The 12,183-nt window shown below is 42.3% G+C and overlaps 1 protein-coding gene across 1 annotated transcript in view; it reads right to left on the bottom strand.

Annotated features, from left to right (window-relative positions):
* Positions 1-12,183, bottom strand: part of SKP2 (S-phase kinase associated protein 2) — a 52,829-nt gene that overhangs the window by 25,172 nt on the left and 15,474 nt on the right. The window contains exon 3 of the mRNA XM_053700425.1: positions 11,525-11,636. Within this exon, the coding sequence (XP_053556400.1) occupies positions 11,525-11,636 (112 nt within the window). The remainder of the gene's footprint in view (positions 1-11,524; positions 11,637-12,183) is intronic.

Genomic DNA, 12,183 nt, shown 5'->3' on the forward strand with positions numbered 1-12,183 from the left:
AGCACAATTTAAGTTTTTCTTCTTAAATGGAAAGAGTCCACAGCTGCATTCATTACTTTTGGGAAAACAATACCCAAGCTATAGGAGGGTACCATAGGCGGCCCATTCTGAGGGCACCAAGCCTGAAACCACTGCCCACAAAAAAAAAAAAAAAAAAAAAAACAGCATCGTCTGAAGCCAAAAAAGGAAAAAGCCCAGAGGACACTGACCCACAGGTAGTCCAGAGCCTAGCTAGAGACCGCAAAAAAATCGGACTCAACTGAGCCAACAGGCCTCCCAGCAGACACCGTCGCCCAACAGTCGGACCCTCACCACTCACCAAAGAAGGGAACAACAGGAGAACCAAAGGAAAAAAAAACACGAAGGTCACAATCCCCCCCCCCAGAGCGAGCCCAGCTCACAAGGGCCCAAATGACAAGGGGAGACTACGCCAAGACCAGGAGAAAAACGGAGGTATAGGACCGGGCATAGGAACAGAGAAAATTTTCTCTGAAAAGACAACAGAAGACGGAGTCCTCACATAGTCCGAACTTGGAACACTGAAGTATTCCGCTACAAAAAAAGTGTAACAGACCCAGACGAAAAACCCTGAGTCAAGAACACACCGCCATCCTCAGGATGACACAGAGAATACTTGCAAAGAGCAAAAGCGGCCAGCAAAAGAACAGTTTGCAAAAGACAACTCCCAGACAGAGGGCACCCTCTAGTCAATCCAAGCCACCAGACCTACCCACAGGTCTTCCAAAAAAAAAAAAAAAAAAAAGAATCCCGCAAAAGCAGATCTGAAATGGGGAAACAGAAGAACCCCAAAACCAGCGGAAGAATGGCCACAGCCAATCCAACAGAGTACAGGTGCAACCCGACTCCTTAAAACAGACAAGAGGACCTAGACCCAAAGGATCTAGCAAAAAGGTCCAACTTAGTCTTGACACAGAGCCAGCAAGACTCCAAATGGAACGTAACAGAGAGACTACCCCTCTCAGCAAGGGAAACTCACAGGTCCCATTTCCTGATCCAGGAGCTTTAAGAAAGGGACCATATCTCCCTAAAAGTGAGACTAAGCTCTCACACAAGAAGGGGAAAAGGCTAAAAGGCAGCACCTTCCACAAGCCACAGGCTAAAGGAGAGGTCAATCCCCAACTCAGAAGCCCTGTTGAAGGTGATCCCCCTAAAAACTAGCCTGCCAACACAACCAATGTGCAATAGTAGCAGCAGTGACACTGCAAGTACATTCACCTGCAGAACAGTGAATTCAATGGATACTACAGCAAGCTGACCAAGGGAAACCACCTAAGGTGCAAAACAAGCCCAGGTCAAGTAATCCGAGTAAAAGGACATAGTTCAAGTTTCCAGGAACCCCGAACCAACCCTGGAGCCCAGAGGTTCGGTAACAACCCACAACGGGATCCACAAGGGAAAATGCTGAATGAAACTCAGCACCAGAAGCCCCAGGGAGAAAAGATCCGAAGCCCCAATTACCGGTATTTAGACAAACAATACCTGCAAACTAAACACCCCGTCTGAATAATAACCCAGACCACAGGGAATATAATGCACTATCCAGATCAACCCGGATAACGAGAAAAACTTGCACGTCCCGACCCAAGGAAGAGACCACCCCTTGCCGAAGTCCCACTCTCCAAAGGCGGAAACAGTTGTACGACTACGCTAGAGCTTCTAGACTCACCAACAGCCTCAGGACAATAAGGCAAGGGGTTACCTCAAGGTCAAAACCACTCGAGCAAATGCTTGTCTCGCAACCACCTCCATACAAGTGGATGATCACAGGGAGAAAGGGGCACAAACCAACCAACATTCCGGAAGGAACTTTAGCAAACCCAAGGAAACCACACCCATTGTGTCCCTTAATAGGGAACAAACATCTCCCAGGCCCCTGAAAGGAGACCTAACATGGAGATCACAATGGAATACCAAAAAGTCTCAGATAAACAGTACACAGTCGATGTGCAATAGCTGCAGCTGGTTATATCTGCAACCTAACCGCTGCAAGGTAGCCAAACTACCCTTTAAACTACTAGCTGCTGAGGACCAAGTCCAAAGGAAATCCTTGAGCCTCAAAAGAAAAAAAGGCCAAACTGCTCACTCTGCGGTAAGAAGGCGCTAAAGCCCTCCAACTCTCCACCACGTGGGGGAGGAACTCTAGGGTCCGACAATACCAGTCACCAGAAATAATGATGCAGCAGAAACTCCACTGACCCAGTCATCCAAATTGAAGGCTATAAAAAGGACTGAGACAATCCTTCCCGCCTTGTAGACCCACAGGTCCTCTAGAATGCTTAGTTGAATGTAAAACAAATGATAACATGTGCACTCGGCACCTCGACCGGACCAACCAATCAGAACGGCACCACGTGTCTGAACAGCCACAAGACAGAACCGAACCCAACAGGACCAGCCTGCACCCGGGTCCTAACCGTCAAGCTGCATAATTCCTCCCTCAGAGGGGAAGAAGGGAAAACAGACAGAGGACTAAAATGTCCCAAAAAACACTTCCACAGAAGTAACAGTATCACTCCCAGTTTAAGTTTCCTGAAGGAAAACAAATTAAACAATATCCTAATCGGATAAAAAGAAAATATAAGGCAACCGTAGGTCAACACCCAATAAGAAAAAAGGCCTACCGCAGGACAAGCCAAAGCCCTAATCGTCCAAAAACACTGGGAAGGATCTCAAAAAAGAACAGTCAGGAGATTACATCATCCCCACATCTCTAATGAGGCGCATCATTCGAAGCAGACTGAAAATTCCCATATCGGAGAAGGATAGGATCGTTCAGTAACTGAAAAACATGTCTCGTTACAGAGTGGCCTTCGCATCTTACTCAAAGGCACAACACTCTGGGACAGTTACACCCGCAGGGAACTGTACAGGTCCTCCCCCAAGGCGGTAGACCCGGGACAATAGGGCACGAGCAATTGCGCATAAATGCCTGGACTCTGCAGACGAATAATCGCCAAGAAGGAACAAGCCGCTCCGCATGGAGGAATAATCAAAATCTGGGTTACCCGCATGTGTTGAAGTATGGAGCGGTAGGGAATTCGCCTCTTGGAGGACAGGACCCCCAGAGGCGGATGGCTCAGCTGATCCTTGATTCCCCGAGCCCGAGAAATCAGTCGCTCTAATACGGCATACCGAACATAACTGATTGACATGTGTCAACGAGGCCAATCCGGATTCTTCCCCGGACGAAGAATCTGAAATTAGAACAGTCTCAGAATCCTCCATAACGGAGTCTTAAATTAGAATAGTCTCAGCATCAGAATCCTCCATAACTGGATAGAGAATATGCCAATATGGACTATTTTAAGACAAAACGGCACCTGACACCCACAATGGCTGGAGCACTCACCACCTCCTATGAACCAGACCCCTGCAAACTAGAATTTCTCAGTTGCCACACGGTCAGGAATGCATACATGGAGGATGGAACGTAATTACGCCCGGCCAGAAGGTAAAGCGTATAGTCCAAAAAAGTGCGCCCAACCATAAGGTCGCGTCACTTCCAAAGGCCTTAATGTTCCAGCCATGAGCCCGTTTAACACTACACATAAGCAGACTGAATCACAAACATGATTAAAAAAAAAAACCTGTTCAATAACCCACCTCAGGAGATATTAACCCTCGATTCTAAGATACTAAAGGAGACTCACTGAGACCCTTATGTTAAGTTAGTCCCGCAAGGTGGTAGCCTCTAAGGAAAACATTAGTACAGTATATTCACTAAGAAAGAAAATGAAAATATCTTACCGGAATCTACGCCGTGGAACAGGAACACGGCCCTTCAAGTGTGACAGATAGTAGCATCGCCTCCGCCATGGACTTGAGAGAAGAAAGCAGGCAGCGGAGTGACGTTAGACAACGCCGATTGCTTGAGGAGCTGCTAAAATGAGTTGGGATGGTTTCGCAGAAAGACTCTTCCTGCATCTCCGGACTAACTTTCATCCAAGCCCTCACTGAGAGACTGACAGGATTACTTAAAACTCCTGTCCCATGTTGAAGAGTACTACCCTCCATAAGAGAGGAATTAAATTCTGACACTTCTCTGCCAACCTCCTGGGACGAAAGGCAAAGAATGACTGGGGGATGAAGGGAGTGGGAGAATTATTTAAGCCTTTGGCTGGGGTGTCTTTGCCTCCTCCTGGTGGCCAGGTTCTTAATTCCCAAAAGTAATGAATGCAGCTGTTGACTCTTTACATTTAAGAAGAAAAGTAAAACTTTAAAGTGCTAACTAGAGTAGGTCACAAGACAGTTATGCAAGTTCCTACTATAGTACAAAAAGTAGTAATATAACATGTTAAAAGCGCATTAAACTCTAAAAATGGTATCATGCATATGAACGATCGCTATTTAAACCTATTTAAAATGTGTCTAACATGATTAAAGGTTACATTTTAAAGATTTTTATTTTGATAAACCAGCTAAAAAGGAAGTGCATTTAATTTACAAAATGTCCTTAAAGTGAAAGTTTTTACTTGGTACAGCAGCCCACGGCAAAAAAAAATATTTTTTTTTGCCGTGGGCTGCTGTACAACGTAAAAACGGCGATCGATTGAATCAAATAAAGGAGCTTTCTACATGAAGTACCTAATACTTCATGAAAGTCCCCTTATTTGTTTCAATAGTAAATGCTAGCGTTTGTAAAACGCTAGGATTTACTTTCACTTTAAGTACTGATTGATGAGCAAAACAACCACTGCATATCCTTTAAAAGAAATGTGTACATGTATTCAGACAAGTATATTACACGCTGTAGCTGTAACAATCAATCATATGTTGAATAACTAAGCCACAATTTAGCAGAAGGGTATTAATAAATTCAGTGGAGTGACATATGCAAATTAATATTTTTTTTAAAGGGACATTCAAACTTAAATCCCCTATAAATGTTTAACCATAGGGAAAAAAAAGTCACATTAATATTTTCTGTAATTTATCTTCACAACATTAATTCACACTACATTAGGTACACCGGAGAGCATATCACAGTTTACCCTTGTTTTTGTGTGAACAGGGCAAAATGAAAATCTGGAATTTCAGCTTAACCGCTGAATATGAAGGAAGACACGTTGTCCACATTCTCATAGATTGTAAAGAATGAGGACATCTCATACTTTTAAAAGCCACATGGCTCCTCATTTGTTCACACACGTAAGTGTTCTCCACAGAAAATTTTGCTAGGCAGTTGAAATTATAAAGTAGCCAGGTAGGGGCAATGTAGTACTTTCTAATATTGTAATATTTTCTGCTATCCAAAGCACAAATTCATTGCATAATTTAACATAAATGTGATAATTTGACCAATAAACGTTAAAAAAAAAAACATAATTTATGCTTACCTGATAAATTTATTTCTCTTGTAGTGTATCCAGTCCACGGATCATCCATTACTTATGGGATATATTCTCCTTCCCAACAGGAAGTTGCAAGAGTCCACCCACAGCAAAGCTGCTATATAGCTCCTCCCCTAACTGCCATTACCAGTCATTCGACCGAAAACATGCAGAGAAAGGAAAACCATAGGGTGCAGTGGTGACTGTAGTTTAATGGAAAAATTACCTGCCTTAAAGTGACAGGGCGGGCCGTGGACTGGATACACTACAAGAGAAATAAATTTATCAGGTAAGCATAAATTATGTTTTCTCTTGTTAAGTGTATCCAGTCCACGGATCATCCATTACTTATGGGATACCAATACCAAAGCTAAAGTACACGGATGATGGGAGGGACAAGGCAGGTACTTAAACGGAAGTTACCACTGCCTGTAAAAAACCCTTTCTCCCAAAAATAGCCTCCGAAGAAGCAAGGTATCAAATTTGTTAAATTTGAAAAAGTATGAAACGCAGACCAAGACTCCGTCTTGTAACCTGTTCAACAGAAGCCACATTTAAAAAAAGGCCCAAGTGAAAACCACAGCTCTAGTAGAATGAGCTGTAATCCCTTCAGGAGGCTGCTGTCCAGCAGTCTCATAAGCTAAATGAATTATGCTTTTTAACCAAAAAGACAGAGAGGCTGCTGAAGTCTTTTGACCTCTCCTCTGTCCAGAATAGACAACAAACAAGGTGAATGTTTGATGAAAATCTGTAGTAGCTTGTAAGTAAAACTTTAAAACACGAACCACGTCCAAATTGTGTAATAGACGTTCCTTCTTTGAAGAAGGATTAGGATACAAGAATGGAACAACAATCTCTTGAGTGATATTCTTGTTAGATACCACCTTAGGTAAAAACCCAGGTTGGTACACAGGACTACCTTATCCGTACGGAGAACCAGATAAGGAGAATCACATTGCAACGCAGATAACTCGGAGACTCTATGAGCCGAGGAAATAGCTACCAAAAAGGAACTTTCCAAGATAGAAGTTTGATATCTATGGAATGAAAAGGTTCAAATGGAACTCCTTGAAGAACCTTAAGAACCAGCTTTAAGCTCCATGGCGGAGCAACATTTTTAACCACAGACTTGGTTCTAACCAAAGCCTGACCAAATGCCTGAACGTCTAGAATACCTGCCAGACGCTTGTGCAAAAGAATAGACAGAGTAGAAATCTGTCCTTTTAAAGAACTAGCTGACAACCCTTTTCTCAAAATCATCTTGGAGAAAAGATAATATCCTGGGAATCCAGACTTTACTCCATGAGTAACCCTTGGATTCATAACAATAAGATATTTACACCATATCTTATGTTAAATTTTCCTAGAGACAGGCTTTTATGCCTGTATTAAGGTATCAATTACTGACTCTGAGAAGCCATGCTTTGATAACATCAAGCGTTCTGTCTCCAGGCAGTCCATCTCAGATTAGTTATATTTAGATGGTTGAAAAGACCCTGAGGTAGAGGGTCCTGTCTCAGAAGCAGAGACCGTGGTGGAAAGGATGACATGTCCACCAGATCTGCATACCAGGTCCTGCGTGGCCACGCAGGCGCTGTCAAAAGCACCAAAGCACTCTCCTGCTTGATCTTGTGCAAACCCCTCCGGAGGGAATTCCCACTCCCCCGGATGAAAAGTCTGACGACTTAGAAAATCTGCCTCCCAGTTCTCAACACCTGGGATAGGGATAGCTTTTAGACAAGAGTGAGTCTCTGTCCAGTGAATTTTAAGACTTCTAACATTGCTAGGGAACTTCTGTTCCCCCTTGATGGTTGATGTAAGCCACAGTCGTGATATTGTCCGACTGAAATATGATGTACCTCAGAGTTGCTAACTGAGGCCAAGTCTGAAGAGCATGGAATATCGCTCCCAGTTCCAGAATATTCATTAGAAGGAGGGTCTCCTCCTGAGTCCACTGTCCCTGAGCCTTCAGGGAGTTCCAGACTGTATCCCAACCTAAAAGGCTGGCATCTGTTGTAACAATTGTCCCATCTGACCTGCGGAAGGTCATACCCTTGGACAGATGGACCCGAGATAGTCACCAGAGAAGAGAATCTCTGGTTTCTTGGTCCGGATTTAACAGGAGAACAAATCTGTGTAATCCCCGTTCCTCTGGCTGAGCATGCATAGTTGCAGTGGTCTGAAATGTAGGCGTACAAACGGTACTGTCCCTTGCCGCTACCATTAAGCCGATTACATTCATGTACTGAGCCACCAAAGGGCGCGGATGGAATGAAGAACACGGCAGAAATTTAGAAACTTTGACAACCTGGACTCCGTCAGGTAAATTTTAATTTCTACAAAATCTATCAGAATCCCTAGGAGGGAAACCCTTGATATTGGGGATAGAGAACTCTTTCCTTGTTCACTTTCCACCCATGCGATCTCAGAAATGCCAGTACTACGTCCGTATGAGACTTGGCAACTTGGATGTTTGACGCCTGTATCAGGATGTCGTCTAAATAAGGGGCCACTTCTATGCCCCGCGGCCTAAGGACCGCCAAAGTGACCCCAGAACCTCCATAAAGATTCTAGGGGCTGTAGTTAACCCAAAGGAAAGAGCTACAAACTGGTAATGCCTGTCTAGAAAGGCAAACCTGAAAAACCGATGGTGATCTTTATGCATCGTAATGTGAGGATAAGCATCCTTCAAATCCATTGTAGTCCTCTATTGACTCTCCTGGATCATAGTTAAGATGGTACGAATAGTTTCCATCTTAAATGATAGAATTCTAAAGAATTTGTTTAAGATCTTTTAGATCCAAAATAGGTCTGAAGGTTTCCTTTCCTTGGGAACCACAAACCGATTTGAGGAAAACTGTGTCCCTGTTCCTCTATTGGAACTGAATGGGTCACATACACAATGCAAGAATGTCTCTTTCTTTATCTGGTTTGCAGATAAATGTGAAAGGCAAAAACTCCCCTTTTTTGGGGGGGAAAGCTTTGAAATCCAGAAGATCTCTGGGGTATAATTTCCAATGCCCAGGGATCCTGGGCATCTCTTGCCCACGCCTGGGCGAAGAATGAAGTCTGCCCCCTATAGGATCCGTTACCAGATAGGGGTCCGTTCCTCATGCTGTTTTAGAGGCAGCAGCAGGCTCCTTGACCTGCTTATCTTTGTTCCAGGTCCGGTTGTCTCCAGACCGCCTTGGACTGAGCAAAAGTTCCCTCTTATTTTGCCTTAGAGGAAGTTGATGCCACACCTGCCTTGAATTTTCGAAAGGCACAAAAATTAGGCCTTTTTTGTCCCTTGATTTGGACCTGTCCTGAGGAAGGGCATGATCTTTTCCTCCAGTGATATAAGTAATAATCTCCCTCCTCTGTCCAGAATAGACTTCAAACTAGGCCTGAATAGGGTCTGCCCCTTGAAGGGAAGTTAAGTAGCTTATTTATTAAAGTCACGACAGCTGACCATGATATAAGCCATAACGCTCTGCGCGCCAGTATAGTAAAAAACAGAATTCTTAGCCGTTAGTCTAGTCAAAGGAACAAAGGCATCAGAAAACAAAGGAATTGGCTAGCTTAAGTGCTCTAAGCTTGTCAAATATATTCATCCAATGGAGCCTGTAAAGCCTCATCAAGAGACTCAAACCAGAACGCCGCAGCAGCAGTGACAGGAGCAATGCGTGCAAGGGGCTGCAGGATAAAACCTTGTTGAATAAACATTTTTTATCCATTGGATCTAAAAAAGCACAACAGTCCTCGCCAGAGGTAGTGGTACGCTTAGCTAGAGTAGAAACTCTTCTCTCCACCTTAGGAACTGTCTGCCATAAGTCCCGTGTGGTGGCAACTATTAGAAAACATTCTTCTAAAAAATAGGAGGGGAAGAGAACGGCACACCTGGTCTATCCCATTCCTTATGAAAAATTTTAGTAAACCTCTTTAGGTATTGGAAAAACATAAGTACACACCGGCACTGCATTATTTATCCAGTCTACACAATTTCTCTGGCACTGCGATTGTACACATTCATTCAGAGCAGCTAAAGCCTCCCTGAGCAACAAGTGGAGGTTCTCAAGCATAAATTTTAAATGTAGAAATATCAGAATCAGGTTAAATCATCTTCCCTGAGTCACAAATATCACCCACAGACTAAGCATATTGTGAGGTAGTATCAGGCATGGTTCTTAAAGCGTCTGTATGCTCTGTATCTACCCCCAGAGCTGTTTTGCTTTCCTTTAATTTCAGGTAGTCTGACTAATACTGCTGCCAGTGTATTATACACAACCTTTGCCATGTCTTGTAAAATAAACGCTATGGGCGCCATTGATATACTTGGCGCCATTTGAGCGTGAGTCCCTGGAGCGGGAGTCAAAGGGTCTGACACGTGGGGAGAGTTAGTCGGCATAACTTCCCCCTCGACAGAATCCTCTGGTAAAATAAACGCTATGGGTGCCCTTGATGTACTTGGCGCCATTTGAGCGTGAGTCCCTAAAGCGGGAGTCAAAGGGTCTGACACGTGGGGAGAGTTAGTCGGCATAACTTCCCCCTCGACAGAATCCTCTGGTGATAATGTTTTTAAATACAAAAAATGATCTTTATTGTTTAACATGAAATCAGTACATCTGGTACACATTCTAAAATGGGGTTCCACCATGGCTTTAAACATAATAAACACAGAGCCTCCTCTATGTTAGACATGTTAGAACTAATAAAGAGACTAGTAAGCTTGGAAAACACTTTAAATCAAGTTAACAAGCAAATATAACAAACGTTACTGTGCCTTTAAGAGAAACAAATTTTGTCAATTTGAAAAACAGTGAAAAAAAGGCAGTAAATCAAACGAAATTTTTACAGTACATGTAATAAGTTAACAGCATTGCACCCACTTGCAAATGGATGATTAACCCCTTAATGCAAAAAACAGATAAAAAAAAAACAAAAAAGACTTTTTTTAAACAGACACAACAAAACTGCCACAGCTGAGCTGTGGATTACCTTCCCTATAACTGTTTCTATGCAAAATTTAAGACAGCCATGTGGAAAAATTAGGCCCAAATAAGTTTTATCACCAAACATATGTTAAAAAACGATTAAACATGCCAGCAAACGTTTTAAAACACATTCTTATAAGAGTATGTATGTCTATTAATAAGCCTGATCCAGTCGCTATCACTGCATTTAAGGCTTTACTTACATTACTTCGGTATCAGCAGTATTTTCTTAGTCAATTCCATTCCTTAGAAAAATATTTTACTGCACATACCTTATTTGCAGGAAAACCTGCACGCCATTCCCCCTCTGAAGTACCTTACTCCTCAGAATGTGTGAGAACAGCAACTGGATCTTAGTTACGTCTGCTAAGATCATAGAAAAAACGCAGGCAGATTCTTCTTCCAAATACTGCCTGAGATAAACAGCACACTCCGGTGCCATTTAAAAATAACAAACTTTTGATTGAAGAAAAACCATGTATAAAAAACCACAGACTCTCACGACCTCCTATCTATGTTGAGACTTGCAAGAGAATGACTGGTAATGGCAGTTAGGGGAGGAGCTATATAGCAGCTTTGCTGTGGGTGGACTCTTGCAACTTCCTGTTGGGAAGGAGAATATATCCCATAAGTAATGGATGATCCGTGGACTGGATACACTTAACAAGATAAATATATTAGCCAACTTTAGCTAATTGTAGGCCAGTAAAATCAGCTGGGTGTTGCACCCTTAAAAAAGGGCCTGGGGAGAACACTACACATGCAGTAAGGAAATACAGAGAGACAGAGAAGGGATACTTATATTGATAAGTGTATGGGATCTTTTACATTTGAAAGTGCAGACTCCACTCTCTCATGAAAGCTAGCATGTCCGTATGTGGTGAGGGGGCCTATATCTTGGCACTTTTAAATGTCAAATCTCTCATAAACTTATCAAGAGAAGTATCCCTTCTTTGTTTTTTTATGATGCGCTCTGCTTTACCTAGTATTGGATTAGACCCCCTCATTCTAAAGAGGAGAATAACCTGTTTTGAATAACAGGTCACATTACCTTCTAATTTGCAGATGAACACCATTGTAATGGAGATCACTTGCCTCATTAGGTACCATAGGCCATTAGACCAGATTTTGAAAAGAGGGAGCAATTACCCAAATACAGAATTATTTGCAAGTGAATTACATGGTAACTCTGGAACTTACGATAGCCTGTGCCATCTTTTGCAAACTCGGGATACTCTCAAGAGTTCAGTGAGATGTAAGTAAGAGAGTATACTTAATAGCAGTTCATCAGGAAGAGCGTCCCAGGAAATCACTACAGAAGACAAAAAAAAAAAAAAGTGAATACAAAATAAAAATCCAAAGATTAATTTACACACACTGAAAGTGTTCTCTACAGAAATTTTGCCAGCTGAGTGGCGGCAGTGTAATATTTTCAAATATATAATTTTCTGCAATAAAAAGCACAAATTAATTGCATAATTTAACAAAATGTATTTAATAATTTGTGCAATAAAAATTTAACTTTTTTTAATATTAACTAATTTTAGCTAACATTTTAGCCGGGTGGTCATTAAAATCAGCTGGGTGGCACACCTGCTAAAAAAGGTCCTGGGGAGAACACTGCACCTGAGAAAAGAAGAAAATCCACAGGCAAGAACTGCATCCTCAATTTACCGAAAAATAAGAACACCTTTCAAGGATAAATGGACAGTTTACCCTAAATTTTCTCCCTTTTTATTTGTTCCCAATGATCGATTTTACTTTTTGGAGTGCTTTAAAATTGGGTTTACAAATTGCTACTTTACCTTTATATCTGCATTTGTAAAAGCTAACTTTTCCTGGGTATCCCTACCTATACT

The sequence above is a fragment of the Bombina bombina genome, chromosome 2 (assembly GCF_027579735.1).
Source record: "Bombina bombina isolate aBomBom1 chromosome 2, aBomBom1.pri, whole genome shotgun sequence".
Classification (NCBI taxonomy): Eukaryota; Metazoa; Chordata; class Amphibia; order Anura; family Bombinatoridae; genus Bombina; species Bombina bombina.